We start from the raw sequence: 17,686 nt of genomic DNA, 5'->3' as shown, positions 1-17,686 counted from the left end.
TCAGTGCTTAATTTTTTAGATTATGTAAATCAGTTTAGGTACAGTAGCTAGTAATTTGAGTTTAAAGTCAGGTAAGACAACTCGCGAAATTTGTATGTGCGGCCTCGTAGAGCAAGATAACTTGCTGAAGGTATAGAATCGGCTAATGATGAAACCCCCAAGAGGCGAGGTGTAGTTTGCGAAGGGTTTACGAGGCATTCCCAACAGCGTTTTTCTTGCCATATATAGCATTTTTGAACAGGCGTACAATGTTAAATCTAGCGTTTTTAAACAATCGCGGGCTTAATTAAATCTAGTAGGTGGCACTGACTTCTGCATCATTTATTTCACCTTCTACTTGTAGCTTCCCGTTGCTTCAACTGTGGATAATCAGACTGTTTTGGGCACATTCTCCATACCCAGACACTCCAAACTTTGAGTTGCGATGAACAAATGGCCAGCTGATATAACTTTACCTACTATGGTTGTTCACCCATAAGTTATTGCAGCAAGTCGCCAATGACATAATCTAGCTGATATATTTTAGATCGGTTAAAAGCTTAAAAATACGTAGTACTTCGCACGCAAACACAATTTATAAATGCATAGGTATAACTAGGTACCTACCTACTGAGCGAAATTTCATCACGGATGTTTTTTGTTTCGTACTGTAACGGAAAATTATTTATGGGTATTATTTTTTGTAACATGGCAATTTTTAAGTAACCAGCTGTCAAGTTCAAGATCACTTGCTTTGCTAGTGGTGTGCAAAATCGATTTAATCTACAATAAATTCCGATTTCATACGTCATGTCCAACAAAATGGGCCTTTATGTTTACCGCTATTATACTAACTTAATGATTGTTTAGTAATAATTTGATAATAGGTACCAATTTTGAAATAAATTAATTAATATTTATAGTTTCTCAGGAAACCGTGTCGTAATGGATAATCGACTATCCACATTGAATCGATATCGATTGTTGATTCAATTTGCCCATCACTAGTGTGACGTTATGTCCATCGTCTGTCAAAAAGGACGGCAAAAAATAACTGTACACAACTTGCATAACAATTATTATCTTTTTAATTAGACACCGGTATGTATACGTTGGCAAGAAGAGCGCTAGCAACAGGAATATTTGTTAACAGAGCCGTTTTAGCGAGCAGGATAACCATCCACACTGCTTCAGGTGGCAAAAAAGCAAACTAACGAATCAAAATAATATTCACTCTTTATAGAATTTCGTTAACCATATACGGTTGCCTTTGCTGTTATATTTATAACTGGGGCAGGTCTTATTCGATATCTGGCGCTTCGTGGACTCGCACGCGTCTTCAGTAACGTGTATTTTTGTGTTTTTCCAGCGCTTGGAGTGAAAAAAATGGAAGATAAAGAGGCTTTAAAACAGCGTTTGACACCTATGCAGTATCACGTCACACAAGAGGCTGGCACAGAGAGACCCTTTACAGGTAAAATCATATATATTCAAAATATGCAGGCTTTACGTTCTATCTTTTAATATATTATTATGTCATGCTGAATTTAGATGGACGTTGTCTAAATACATAAAGGCAGGTCCCAGAATGTTTATTTTATTCATAATAATTCAACATGTTTATAAAGATGGAATTTAATTTGTTTTAAACCAACTGTCTCTTAATAAACCCTAAACAATCAAGGGATGTGTTGTATCATTCTTAGTTTACTAAATTTAGTAAATATATCAATTAGGTACTTACCATTCTCATTTCAAAGCAGAACATACAGTGTAGAGGTGTGTTGACAAATATGTTTTTACAAGGATTAATTGCTGGACATTTTGTTAACCACGTCGGATACAAACGCTCCTTTTTATCTGTGCTACATCTCAGGATGAGATCTGGCACCATTGCTATCTTGGTGTAGTGTGTAAGCAGTAAGGCACTCGGTTCTCATCTGGAGGCTCCGGGTTCGATCCCGGTGAGGTCACAATATTTTCATGTAGTTTTTTCAAAGGGTGTTTATGTGATCGTTTCACTTCTACTACTACACTACTGTCACTGGACCACATGGTCTATTGTAGTGTTAAAAAAAGAACATATTATAAAAACATTTAGATGAATCATAAAAAACTACATATTTCATACATACATAATAATGAAACGTGAAAACTGGTTGCCAAAGATGGTGCCTTCCTTCAATGTGCCATAGTAAATTGACATTTGTTTTATATGTGCCTCCATTTTTTACGAAGAATGGTTGAGACAGGACGGGACACATTGAAAAAATAACATACATCTTTTGCCATCTGCGTGATGGAACCTGCATCTCACAACTCATGCGCTCTACCAACTATTACTATAATTTATAATATCTACTATTAATTTTTTTTGGGATTTCGTAATAGGTATGTTTCTGAAGTTGCTTCAAATTACGTATGTTCAATAAGAAATGTTTTTCAATGTTCTGTATTATTCATTAAATAAAAAATAATTCAATTAAAAAAGTATAATATTATACTAGAGCTTCAGCTCCTGACCACCTTCAGCTGAGGAGTGTGCCGAAATTCTTTAGTAATTTTGTAATACCTCAAAACATACCTAGGTACTTACTTCTTTGAAAAAAATCATAATATAAAGGAACGGTTGGTTCATGTTGGATTCAAAGTCACATCATTCACTGTCCGGATGAGTGCTCTTGTCTTACCTAATCTAATAGTAACCTAATGTAATACCTAATCATTCCAACTAATTGTGAAAGTGACCATGTGTTTAAGGACTTTTTTGTAGGTATGTCATATTGTCCATATTCTTTTCAATTTAGTCAGCTGTATTGTTTTTGGGACAAAATCTCTCTACCCCGATCAAAAGACAAAAATAAATCTTTTTTATATAAAAATCGCATGAGCTAACCAGTTGGCAACCATACTTCTATTTTCAATCGGCAATTGCTGTCTCAAATTGCAATTCAGATCCCATTGTGGTCATGCCGTGTCAAGGGCATTGCCTATAATGCTATTAACAAGGTTGCCACAATCCCATTGTCTGTAAAATTGTGTAAATAATATTATTGTCGAGTGTGATAATTGACAATTAGGAACTTTACATTTAACATTTGTTTCACTGTCTCCCTACTAAAAATGTTTGTCACCTCGTCACGGAATAACTCTTTCTGTCGGAACTTTTGGGATGTAAAATTTAATTCTAAACCATCATTTACTCCCAGAAGTAACAAAATTTTGTTAAGTAACGCATTTTAAAATGTTGTTTACTTTGGCCTAGCAATAAAGGCCTATAAATAAATAACCCATTTTGGCAAAATGTCACTTATACGCCCTTTTGGGGTGAATTCAAATCTATTTATTTACATGAGTGAACATTACAAATTACAAGATGTTCACAACACGACATTAAAGAGAATACAGTGTACTCTCGATTATCCGTGCATGAAATGAACGTTTCAATATTTTTATAAATAATGATATAATAGCGTCCCTCCGATAATGTGTCCGGCGTCAGTTTATTAAGACCTGGGTCTCAGATTCGAATCCCAGATCTGGCGTCTCACATGTTATTTTTCAATGTGTATTTGGATCCAGAGAATGGATTTATTAGATTGAGCAAGTGGCTAACATCCATTTCTCGTAAAACTAAAGTCTGTTACGAAATCTCTACGTGAGACAGCCACATAGAATTGTAGAGCCAATGAAAAAAGATATGATATAATATATATTTAAACATGTAAAATAACTATTTGCATTAGAAATATTTAATGGTATTTTAAAATGAAATAAAAAGAGGAAAGGGGATGGTTAATTAACTTCATTATTAAAGATAGCTTATATTGTGCCGACCCTGTTTTGATGAACATAATAGATGTATGAAAAAGGCAATGAAACATACATGCTGCAATGTGGCTTGCACCTATTTTAAGATACATGTATGTTCCATATAAGGCTTCAATTTATATTGTTGGCAAGTTATTGGCTATGGACAATAAATACATAATGGAATGTATTTAGGTTTGTATTAACCCCATTCAAGGTGCACTAACTATCGCTTGCCGCCAATAAAATATGACAATAATTGAATGTTGTTACCAAAGTGTTTCGACTAAAACAAGAAAGATCCTTGTGATCTTTTAGTATTACTGCACTATATGGTGAACATGTTTAGTGTTATTGACTAAATTGGTAGCCACCTGTAGCGAAGGGTGGAGGTAGGCTGTTAAGATTCGCCATAAATAGTACACATTAAATTTTGTTAATCATACAAATTTGTTTTTATTGAACTAAGACTACAATTTACAGATGGTGTTGGTTAGTTTTTAAAAATCAATTAAACCCTGCCTAACCAAACCATAATAGTTTTGGTATATTTTGGGCGATATGGCAAAATTGTGCACAATTTTTCACTCATACTTATTTGTTTTCATTCGATTAAGAATACATATTACACATATTGTTGGTTAATTTTTTTAAATTCATTAAACGATGCCTAACCAAACTATAATAGGTAAAAAATATTATTCTATCTATGAAATATCCAAAGTTATGTATGATTTAATTGCATAATTTTAAATATTTTATAAATAGACAAGTATTTTTTACTGTTATCTATTATGGCTTGGTTTTTGCAGTGTTCAATTGAATTTTAAAAACTAACCAACACCGTCTGTCAATTATAGTCTTATTTCAATGAAAACAAATACATATGACTGACAAAATTTAATGTGCACTATTTATGGCGGATCTTAACAGCCTATCTCCGCCTTTTGCCACTAGTAGCCACGAAAAAAATATATTTTGTATATTGGTGCATTGAAACATGCCTATAATCAACGCCTTGGAGCAGAAGATAATGAAAAAATCATGCTGCCTGAAGCAGTTGGACACGATTCTCTCCGTGAAGTTTAACTTCATGAATACTTTTGCAAATACAGTACCTAGTGTGTTATTTGAATGGTGGCTAGAAAAGCTGAAAACCAATGGTACTGAAATTTTGAAAATGTTTGACTATTCCGACGTCCTGGAAGGCTGCTAAATACCATTCACAGGGTGTATACGGCGGAGATATGGGATGTTAGCTTGACCTGGGAAAGCGCAAGAAGATGGGCGAGCGACAGGGATTCAAGAAGCACCTCAATAACCTTTTTTCGCTCATATAGACATAGACCTACAGTGCAAGGTGTCTTCTAAACCTGTGGATTATGGGTTCGAATCTCGCATCTGGCAAATTTAATATCCTTGGTAAAGCACATTGGCAGGAATCCATTTTTACTAGTTGAAAGCACAAAATCAAGCTCTATAATTCGCCGGTATTCGATTGTCAAATTCAGTAGTCCGCCGCCTACAAGTATACAAAGCAGATGAGATAGGTTTATTTTGGAAACTTCTCCTTCGTAAAACGTACGTTCATCGCAATGAAAGTAATCTAGGTACCAGGGAGGAAAGTGCCCAAGGACAGCATCACAATTATACCGTGCTCCAATGCAACCGGGACACACAAACTGAAGCTTTTGGTCATAGGGAAAGCCAGGAATCTTCAAGCCATTCAATAATATCTGCCTCCCCGAACAACTGGTTGTGTCAAGTGACTTAGTTTATAAATATGTATAAATTAGTAAATATTTGATTTTGATTATAAATAAAACCGTCATTTGCTAGTACAAATTTCTCAAAAAATCTATTTTTACGAAATACCTGTTTTAATTTTTACCACATTTTGTATGTATGCACTATAATCCGCCGCTTTCACTAATTGGACACTTGTCTGGTTTTTGGGGTGACAGATTACTGAAAGAGTACTGTATGTATATATCTGAGGTGTTTTCAAATTATGTATATTTAATATATAGAATATTATATTATATTGTTGACAATTTCTAAAATAGTTTCTGAATAACAAAATTGGTCCGACAATCTAATTAGTTAGAGTTTTTACATAAGGATGTTGTGATCGATTCTGTCAAATGCTTTCGAGAAGTCATAGGAATTACATGTTTTAATTACCTAATTATTTTAATGTAAGGGTGGTATTTATGTATCTTTTGATTGTATTTTGTTGTTTTCAGGATGCTACAATAAATGCTACAGCGAAGGCATGTACGTGTGTATAGTCTGCCGCCAGGACCTGTTCAGCTCCAACACAAAGTATGACTCTGGATGTGGCTGGCCGGCCTTCAACGACGTCCTCGCCAAAGAGAAGGTCACTCTTCACAAGGATACCAGCACCGGTATGCCACCTTCCATCTGCACAGATGGAATAGTATCCCACTTCTAAACGGCAACAAGTCATAAATTATTGTATTTTTTAAAAAGTGACTATTGAAAATCAGACAGGATTTAGACATCCAACATCTCCCACATAAGACACACAAGGTCTTTAAATCCATCTCGACACTACCCGCCATCTTTTACGAGGTCCACCACATCTTTATTTGCCTTCCGGCTTCTTGAAAGCTTGTGTTTTGTGTACTCTGCCCAGCCATCTCGTGTGGCGCAATTTCATGGACTGTACGATGTGCAGGCTCCCGTACAAAGCGTACAGTTTGTATATCTGTCTCCATCCCAACTGTGTGTCATTGATGAGTCCGAAGATACCGCGTAGCACACTCTGCTCAATTAACGAGCACATCACCATCCCAAAAAACTAGTCACGTCAAAATCATCCTTAGGCCACAAAATGCGTGGATGTCTTTTGCCGCTTTGTATGCCATTGATTTTCCTTGGATAATGAGATGGGAATACTGTACTGTACCTTTGTTCTCTCGTAATGTGGCTGAGGTACTGTAGTTTTCTAGTTTTGATACTACGCAGAATTTCACAGTCCTTTTCCATTCGATTGATAATGTTGAAATTTGTCACCGGTCAGTCCAATGAATTTTGAGGATGCATCTATACAGCCATGTCTCCTAAGTTTTGGCTCTCCATGACATCTCCTGGTTTAGCATTCCATACCATAGAAGAGGGTTGAGAGAACATAACAGCGAACCATAGACAGTCTCAGATCTTGGTTAAGGTCTCGATTGCTAAGGTGCAGTGGCGAAGAGTGGACGTAGACTGTTAAAATTTGACATAAATAGTACGTTAAACGTATTTGTTTTCATTGAACTAAGACTACAATGTTTAGGTATTATTGGTTCGTTTTTAAAATTCAATTAAACCCTGCCTAATCCAAGCCATAGTAGATAAGTCAAAAAATATTCATTTATCTATAAAATATCTAAAATTATGCATTTAAATCATACATGGTGTTAGATATTGTATAGAATATTATTTTATCTATTATGGTTTGGTTGTGCAGGGCTTAATGAATTAAAAATATCTAACCAACGCCATTTGTAATATGCATCCTTAATTAAACGGAAACAAATAAGTATGACTGGAAAATACGCACTATTTTTGTCGGATCGCCCATAGCATACCAGCTAAACTATCATGGTTTAGTTAGACAGGGTATAATTGAATTTTGAAAATTAACCAGCACCATCTGCAAATTGTATTCTTAGTTGAATGTAAACAAACAAGTATAACTGACAAAGTTTAGTGTACATTATTTATGTCGAATCTTAACAGCCTACCTCCAAACCTCGCCACTGCTATGGAGGCATCTCATTTTGAGAAATATTCTTTTTACTATTTCAATTCTTGGTTTTATTCCTTGAAACTGGTGCGATTCACCATTATATTCTTATTCTGTCAAAATTTTTACTAAAATCGTCTCGTCTGTGATATCTCAATAACTTTGCCTATACCTTAGTTGTTTTCATTTATAATGTCGCCATCTTGTATGTGTATGATAGTTTACCAAAAGAAGAGATCCATTGCTTCATAGGCAAATAAAATTTACTTTACATTAATTACGACTTGTTGCCTTCTGATCTGGAGTTCATTCTATTTATCGAAATTTATAGCTGTAAAAAATAAATGATAGTATCCCTTGATGTAAATTTAATTAATGAATACAGTCGAACTCAGTTATTACGATCTCGGACATAGGGAGATCTAGGATAAACATTCATTGACATTTTGGTTTGTGATTTTCTCCATACATTTATTCACTGTTATAATGAGCAACTGATCGGATATATCGGCTAAAATACTGTTAAATGTGTCGATCGTTTAAAAACATTTCGACCCTAAGTGTGAGGCCTCAGTGCCAGCGTTCGGCGCAGCGTTCTGCGTTTTGCGCAACTCAAACGTATAACCGTATAAATGTATAACCAAAAAAATACATTGTCTCCGAATATTTTCACACACGGTTATACGTTTGAGTTGCGCCAAACGTTCAACGCTGCCACTCAGAACGTACACTAAGCAATAAAATCCGATCGGACAGGATGCCGCCATGGTCGGATTACGTTTATGACACTAGTTAAGTGTCAAGTACCTACCTAATTGGTGTTTCACCGACAATAATAAAAAAGTATCCACGCATATGGTTGAAAAATCCAAGGTTTGTGAAGTCCGTAGGTACCTACCAGCGTTCATTACAATATACAACTTCTTTTGTAGTTTATGAATGCCATGCTTGTTTCGGGGATATTTTATTTTCGACTTTTTGTGTTATGTGACCCCGCTCATTTAAAAATACCTATTCTCTGATATAACGAGTTATGCTTATAACGAGCAAATTCAGTCGGTCCCATCTTCCGCGTAATAACCAAGTTCGACTGTATTTATATCGCCACAAATTATTTATTGTAGCATTTTTCATAGTATTGCATCCATTCCCATCCAATCAACTAATATAGAATATTAGGGAGTACGCTTACGTCAGTGTTTCCCAAACATGCAGCAAGGGTGTTCGATATGTTGATTTAACCACTAAATTATCACAACGCATTCATAATCTATGTAATTCGCGATCTAAATTTTAATTAAAAAATGACAAAGTACAACAAAAGAATCTATCGTGTACCCTTAACATCATGAGTACGCATTTCACAGTTTGGGAAACAGTGACTCGACGACGCATTGAATAAAACACAACTGAAAATTATTAAATAATAATGCAAACTGTTCCAGCGAATACTAACCAAATATGAATTAGGTATGTTACATATTAATGATATTTGTGAAAAAATGTGTTGTTTTTACAGTATGTAAATTTATTTTACTATTAAAAACTCCTGTCCATTGGTAGCCAAACGGTAAGATTGCGGTAGCTTGCGTGAGAAATAATCTAATAGAAATTAAAAATTTTGAGATTTGTTAAATTTATTTATTTTACATTTAGTGAACATTACAATTTATAAATTCAAGACAATGTGACATGAAAAAACAAAGAAATTCAGTTACAGTATGTACAGTATGCAACAAGCGACCGAGTTAAATATTGGCTGCTGCTGTACCGGCCTGTCAAATCGTATGGAGCATGAAAATGCCAAACGGCCGGGCAGCTTAAGAACACCTTTTTCATACAGGAAGAAATATTCTTTCAACAACTGAAACACTTTTCATCAGTAAATTTCTATTTGATGGAGTACCTAACATTTCCGCGTATTTCTTATTTTTCTTAAGCGAAATCACTGCGATTGTGTCTGATGACAAATTTTTGTTCAATAACGTTTAGCGAGTATGAATATTTAACATTTAACGTTTTGACCAATGGCGGCCGGTGGTTTTAGAAATTCTTTAGACGGGGGTGCACGTTAAAAGTGAAAGTGGTTTTTCAAACATGAAATTTTATTTATTCTATCACTAGAGTGAGTGATCATTATACAATTCTGAATTAAAATGTAAAAGATTATTGAATAACTGATAGAAACTACCACTGCACTAGAACTCGGCACCTATCAAAAATGAATATAGAGGAAGCAGTAATTTGCAACTTTACAGGTGACCATAATAAAATAATAATTTCTATGGTTTCGCATACATATTTTTCATCAATAAACGAACGAAAACAAATTGTAACTTCGTCATGGAACAACTTATATGTAGCTTGTTTTTATTAAAATATCCCTTAGCACACTCGATTTTATATGTTTGGTTAGTTTTTTCTGAAATGTTAAAGCAAGACTTTTCATTCATCATAAAAAAGGATATGAAAGATACCAGTGTAACATGTTATTTAATGATTTTCAGTCATGGATTCCAAACACATAATATTATCATAACTAACTGCTTTTAGTGTACTAAAACTATCATAACACATCGCACCGTGAGTGTAAAACCAAGGCATCTGCAAATTTTTCAATTTCGAGATTAAATGCAAAACAACCGCAAAAGTCGTGAACTTGATAATGTAAAAGTGAAGTAACTGAAAGAACATGCAATATAATGTAGATATATACCAAATATTATGGTTTTTTTTAGAAACTCTATTTAACCTAACAAAACGAAGACTTCAAACCCTAATATATCCAAAATATGTCTTTTGCAGATGCCTTGGCACTCACTGTGCGACATGTCCTTCATTAATTAATTAATCTCATTTCTTTATCATTTTTTTTTTAAATCATTTAAGAAAATAAGAGGATTTCCCACAATAGACAAAAAAGTAGTAATGTGTCCACTTATGAAGTCGTGGATTTTTCGGGTTCGAATCCCAGGTTTGTTAAATTCACATATTTTTCAATGTTTGTTTGGACCTTGAGCATACGTCTAATAACTCTGAGGTTGACCGAGTGACTAACAGTCATCTCACGTAAAAAAAATATGTTAAGAAACCTCTTTGTGATGCGGCTGAGATTTACAGCAGGTCAGTTTTTTAACATGTCTATTGTTGATAATTTTATTGTCGGTCTACAAATCTATCTTCAATACGGAAACCCGGGTCGCAAAAAATGACTTAAATGGAATAGTACAGAGCTTGAATCCATTAGATAATGTTATCAATGGAAGTATGTAAATGGTTTGTATCTCGAAACACCACTTGTTAACACCTTTAATTTTTTTTTTAAATTAATATTGCAACAGTCGCGGGCAATTATTACAGTAATTTTTTTAATATTATATGTATTGTGAACTCACTGGGAATCGAATTCGGAACTCTTGATATGAAAAGTCAGTGCTTTACACATTTAGAGCCGCCTTTAAATATTGTAGAATTTACTACAATTATTTGTCAAAATAATTATTATAATGAAATTATTCCACATAAACGGCAGTTCAATTAAGAGCATTAGCCACCTCGGTTACTGAACTATGATATTACCAAAATAAAAGTAGGTGAATTGTCTGTTGTCCCTATTGCCATTCGTGTTACATCAGCTCCCCTCTCGCACTTTACTGTTACCCGCCTGAACTATAACACGTTACTTATATTTAATGTGGTAAATATATAGTTTGTTTGCGTACTAATTACATATTGTGTTTTAAAATTTATGGCTTATTACAGCGTTCTTACGTGGCGGTTTTTGTCATTCAATTGTATGTTAAAACCGAAAGGAATATTCTCACATATCGATTTAAATTGAACCGATAGTCGTAATCAAGATGGCGACAATTGAATTGGTTAATTCGTGTGTCTTCATAATTTCTGATATTTCAAGTGACAAACTAAAGAAAATATTGCTGGAAAAGTTTAAAAAACATTGTTTGTCAACTAAAACAGTGTCAAACAGTTTGTGCAAGTCGAGATAGGTTTGACATGCCAATACAAGTTGTTATCATAACCTTGGTTACTTGCCTAGACAACTTCATTCAATTCAACTTGGAGGTTGATCAACTTTGTTGAAATGTGGTTCCCATTTATCAATTGACGTTCAACTGTCAAAAAATCACTATGTGAGATCACGGTATAAAACATATACATAGGTTTATTAACATGCTATAATTGGCTTTATTTGAGGCTACCTTCATGAATATTTATTTGTCATCACGAAAAATCGCCAAGCACGTTTGGAACTGCAAAAAAATATTTGTGGATAAAAAGATTTGTTTCACTTTTTCCCCGCTAGTGGGATTTCCTTTTAGTGGAAACTTGCATGAGCACATTCATTGTAAATTAAACACTGATTATTATAGACCCGAATAACAGTTGTTTTGTGTTTAGTAATGTTCTATGTGAGTATTAACACAATGCTTACGGGCCCTTTTAATTAATTTTGTAATTAACGTGTTAATTTGCATTTGAAAAGTAATTAGCAAAAACACAATTTTGTGCGGCCCGTAAGCTATGGGTTAATATGAGAATAATGAGCTCCCAATTTAAGTATTAATTAGATACAATATTTTGAACAATACCTGCTTCATATCTTCTTATTTTCGTTTTAAACATCTCATATTATCATTCATCTTTAATATTATTGTAAATTGATTATTGTTTGTGGTAACACTATCAAATATAATACGTTCTGATAATAGGTTTATTCCTCATGCAAGTTACAAGTTAATTTGAACCAGTTTGAGATTAGTATTTTGTGCACATGTGCAATTTTAAACCGACAGATTTGAACATTCAGTCATTTGAAAGTAGTTCAAAACTCCAAGCATGAACCAGCTTTTGGCAACAGAGTTCAAACCGGTGAGAATATAATATATGCATGCTCTGAATGTCTGCAAATCATCCACAATGCTAGATGGAACAAACCTTTTATCACCAGAGACGGCATCTTGGAATTTAAGATACATAGTGGTTCTTTTTGTGTTGCCTTGTCCATATAATGAGGGATTTTTTCCACTGTAAATAGTATGGGAACCGAGAAAAATCCATTAGTTTTACACATTGCTGTTTGAGTTCAGTTTGTGACTGTACATGATGGAGTTAACATCTTTGTAAGATGCAAGTCACATCAGACGTTGTATGCTGTTCCTTTTTCAACCTCTGCCTTTATTTTATTGTGCCCAACGCGATTGGAATGTATCGCGCCGGGTTTATTGAGTTGTTGTTATTACCTCTAGGTAATTGCATAGAATAACCAAAGAAATAACAACTCAATATGTAATCCCGCTTCGATACATTCCACTCGCGGTGGGTACAACAATGGAATAAAGGTTCAGGACTCGAATCCCAACAATGCTATTAAAAAAAGTATATATTGAAGTGTTGACAGTCAATGATCAATTCGACGACAACATGTCGAAATCGCTAATTGAATCAAAGAATTGAGGACTTGTCACAGATACTTGCAACTTCACGGTCCACGGTACAAAAAGATTTAAAAGGACCGGTAAAGTTAACAAGTTTAATTAACTGCAATTGGTTAATTCTTCATCACGACAATGCATGTATTTTTGCAGTGGGAACTGTGAGGTTCTTCTATCGCACATTCCATATTTCCCAGTAACACATTAATGGATTAATGATTTAAATACCTAAAAAAACACTTACATAATTGGGTATTTTAATGTGAGATTAAAGATATTTTATAAAAGGAAATCCTCAATCATAAAAGATATGGGAATTAATGATAAGAATTATATTTATTTTTTTCGAACATGCCCGATCCTAATAAGATCATATGGGCCTCCACAGAGTGGAGGTTTGTATTAGCAGATTTTTGTTTTTACGAGAAATGGATGTCAGCCACTTGCTCAACCTATTAGGTATACACCCTGACTGAAACACAAATTGAAAAACAGTATGTGTATTTGCCAGACCCAGGATTCGAACCTGGGACCCACGACGCTATAGGTCGACGCTTAAGCCATGCGGCCATACTGATATATTATATTAGGTATGTAACAATAACTCATAGAGTGCTGACGACACGGCTGCCGTGTCCGCATTAGATGGTCATTAGATACAATTAGCATATTATTTAAATGTGTTAACTAAATAGTAATTAACTGGTCCGCAGTGAATGAGTTAACTCTGCTGCTCTATAAAATAATGGATTTATTTCTGGTCACCCTGATGTGATTATCATGATGTCAATTGACTTAGCTGTGTACAAAGAAAGACTTTATTTATTTGGTGCTGGTCTTTGGTCTTTATTCTAATGTCAACTGTTTTTCTCGTCTCTCTCTTTCCCGCCTTCAAAATCTCCTCCAAAATCCTTTTTTTTTGTCTTTACCACTTTACCAATTTTATTTGTTTTTTTTTTATTTTGCGCTTTTTCATCATAATTTCATTACATTGTAATCATTAACATTTTTTGTTTCTATAATAATTTTGTGTCTGTTTTTATTTATTTGTATTTTTCATCACAAATGTATTCACACACTTTTCTAATTGGATTTTCAAAATGCAATTTAAATCATATTACAATGGCATATTTAACACTTTTTAAACACTGCCATTTTTCTTTTATATTCCAATAATTAAAACATTCATTGAATAATAATTTAAAAAAATGATAATTTTTGGTGTTGGTTTTTTTATTTATTTTTTTGTTACGATCTTTTATTGTTGTTTTTAACCCCCATTTTCGACATGCTGTAACAATCCTGGACACTTTCTATCCCCAACGCGTTCCATATTTGAATTTGCACCATAAACAATAATTATTATATCTGACATCCCATATGTTGTGTATACTCGATCATTGTCTATTTTAATAATGAACCGTTTTTGATTGCTTTTTGCCACTGCCACTAATTCCATATTGATAAAACTCACTGCATTGAACAAACACATCATGCTTTCTTTTGATCATTATAATCGATTAACTAAACCTTTCTGTGGCTTTTATGACTGTCAAATTATTAAAAATAAAAAAATAATCGCTTTACCTATTTTAAAATTGTCTTAATTCTAATAATCTTTTTCTCATTTTCAATTTGTCAAATACGCTCTTTCTAATATCATTATGTCATAAAATATTTGCAAAATCCCCATTCGCAACGATTTGACAACTTAACTCCAAACTCACATGTGCCAAACTGTCGAAAATTCCCCGATTATATTATTTGCACCCCCTCTCCGCCGTGCCCCTCCCGAGTCTCTGTCTGTCCCGACAAAAAAAAATGACGATTGCGATACGAAGTGGGCGGCAACATCTTACTGATTCTGACGCGCCCAGGCCTCGTGAGGACGGAGGTTCGCTGCGCGGCTTGCAGCGCTCACCTGGGCCACGTGTTCGACGACGGCCCTGCCCCCACCAAGAAGCGCTTCTGCATCAACTCTGCCTCCATCGACTTCATACCAGCCCAAGGTGCCCCCACTGAGGCGTCGTGATCTACGAAAAATGACTCGGAGACGTGCTGTGGTGTTTTGTGAACGATTTTAGTAATTAATGACAGTTTTATCAATGGGTTGCACTTTTGCATTGAATACATTCGTTAAATGCAGCCATATTATATATGGAGTCATATTCTTGTGTAAGGATGTCACATGGGAAACCCAATACAAAATATGACTGTGTTATACCAGTGTGTTGAATTCAAATGTGAAATGTAGAGCTTTATAATTAATTCTATGAAATTTTAAACTAACTTTGAATTTCCAGCATAAAATGAATGATACAACATTGCGCACACTACGGATAAGAGGTTAAAACGCTCGCTTCTTTACCTGAGAGTCATGTATTCGAATCCTGTAATTTGGTAAAATTCACATATTTTTTGAGCAATTCAGACCCAGGATATTGACCCCATGGATTGAGCAAATGTCTAGCAAACAATCCACATTATGTAGGTCAGCGGCGAAGGTTGGAGATAGGCTGTTAAGATCCGACATAAATTGTGCACACTAAACTTTGTCAGTCATACATATTTGTTTTCATTGAACTAAGACTACAAGTGTATTGGTTAGTTTTTAAAATTAAATTAAGTTTTGTGTAAACCAAGCCATAATAGATAATAGTCAAAAAAGATTAGTCTATCTATAAATATCTAAAATTATGCCATTAAATCATACATCATTTTATATATTATATCATATAAAAATATATTTTTTATCTATTATGGTTTGGGGTAGTCGAGGCTTAATGAATTTAAAAAAACTAACCAACATCATCTGTAATATGTATACTTAATACTACGAAAACAAATAAGTATGACTGAAAAGGTGTGCATTATTTTTGTTGGATCGCCTATAGCATACCTGAACTATTATAGTTTGGCTTAGGCAGGGTTTAATTAAATTTTAAAAACTAAACAGCACCATCTGCAATTTGTATTATTAGTTGTAGTGTGCACTATTTATTTCGGATCTTAACAGCCTACCTCCATCCTCCGCCACTGATGGAGGTATCATTGAGCAAAATGGTGATTTCAACTGTTATTTTAATTTTATTTAGTAATATTTTGTCATTTGAGGTGAAACACTTGAATTTCATATTATGTCAATCAAAGTTTCTTTTTATTTCATCAAATTCAATTAAATCTGACGCATTGAAAAATAAGTGAAATGTGATTGTATAGCGGAGTTACCAAATTCATGCATTATCTATGTAGAGGATGTTGTGTTATGCAATAAATATGTATACCTACTTTAACATCCTTTAAAAGTCTCGGGGCCAATCTTACTGCAGAAGGGTTTACCTATTTATTATTTGATACTTACTTGCCAATCAAGGTAAAAGTACAATTATATTAAATAAATCAGGAAAGACGATGCACCTTTTCCCACTTGTAACCAGTTGAAGGTTTGATAGCAGTTGGCTTTCACGACTTGATCCGTTGAGTCAACTATCTCTATATGCAGATAATGTAGGAATTTGATGGAAAATTTGCAATTTTTGCTAGTGCTATTTATTGTAATTTGAATTACGTAATTTTCTTACTGTCGTTATACATAATTTTTAAAAGGACAGCTGTATCGGATACCAGTTCCTGGGCATTTTTACTTAAGACCAAAGACACTTTAACCTTCCCTTTACGACGCTAATAAATTCCATTCGTTCCGGTGATGTCACCTTCGGTTACCGTATGTAATTGATAATATTACAGTAGGTAAAAGAGAAATAAACTATTTTGACAACATAATAATATAAGTCTAATAAGGTTTCATCATCATGATTTACTATTTATCTATAAAATGATCGAAAAGACATCAAAACCTACTTACAATTAAGTGAGTATTTCGATATATTCTTACAGTCTACAAGAAGGCCGGTCATAATACTATCTTGATCGCACCGCTAACTCTCATGTCTCTTTCTCACAATTGAGTACACAATTGAGTAAGTTTATCTTTGTTGTATATACTTTTAGATCTCTTGTTTGCAATGGAACGCGACGCACGTTTGCAATGTGGATTTATAATTATTTATGACAGGTAAATGAAATCTGATAGATATCTATCAATTAGATGCGATATTTTATATTAATATAAGTGTATATTAACTGAAATATTTTCAGTTTAATGAGCCTGGTAACCAAGGTGACATCGCAGTAACGGGAGTGTTAACATTCATACTGAAGTTATATCTGTTAATTTAATATTAAATTACAATAGTTTGATTAAAAACACAGCATTTAATGCTAAAAGATTACTTAGGCCGAGATACATAGAATATTACCAAACACTAATCGTTTTTTGAGTGATTATCGTTTAGTTTAAAGTAACCTGCGTACAAAAATGTGTGGATGTGATAGATTACCTGGAAATCTGTTATTTTTAATTAATTAATCAAATATCTATTGTATACATCAGTGCTCCGCAACCGGTGTGCCGCGGCACACTAGTGTGCCGCGAGACGATGCTAGGTGTGCCGCGGAGCATTTTGCTTCCAAAAAAAACACAAATAATTTTGTATATTATACAATACTTACTTAATAGCCAAAATTGCGTACATGGCTGGTAATAAATACATTTGAGCACCTGCATGAACTTAATAAAACAATGCAAGGTCAGAATGAAAATATATTGACGTGATCTGATATATTA

At 34.0% G+C, this 17,686-nt stretch overlaps 1 protein-coding gene across 3 annotated transcripts; it reads left to right on the top strand.

The window, feature by feature from the left end:
- Positions 1–982: 982 nt before the first annotated feature.
- SelR (methionine sulfoxide reductase SelR) lies at positions 983–15,174 on the top strand. 3 transcript variants are annotated; one of them, XM_085951115.1, is made up of 4 exons: positions 983–1,173; positions 1,349–1,453; positions 6,036–6,197; positions 14,877–15,174. In XM_085951115.1, exons 1-4 carry the CDS (start codon positions 1,083–1,085, stop codon positions 15,029–15,031), a joined length of 513 nt encoding a protein of 170 aa, XP_085807241.1. In that variant the 5' UTR covers positions 983–1,082; the 3' UTR covers positions 15,032–15,174. The 3 variants fall into 3 exon arrangements, with proteins under 3 accessions (XP_085807241.1, XP_085807240.1, XP_085807242.1); XM_085951114.1 differs by having other exon boundaries at positions 14,841–15,174; XM_085951116.1 differs by having other exon boundaries at positions 991–1,080; positions 14,841–15,174.
- Positions 15,175–17,686: the final 2,512 nt, after the last annotated feature.

This window comes from Rhyacophila brunnea, unplaced genomic scaffold, assembly GCF_057557595.1.
Source record: "Rhyacophila brunnea isolate RB1 unplaced genomic scaffold, BYU_Rbru_1.0 scaffold_24, whole genome shotgun sequence".
In the NCBI taxonomy this organism is placed as follows: Eukaryota; Metazoa; Arthropoda; class Insecta; order Trichoptera; family Rhyacophilidae; genus Rhyacophila; species Rhyacophila brunnea.
Note: the sequence above shows the minus strand (reverse complement) of the source record. Positions and strands in the feature narration are given on the sequence as shown.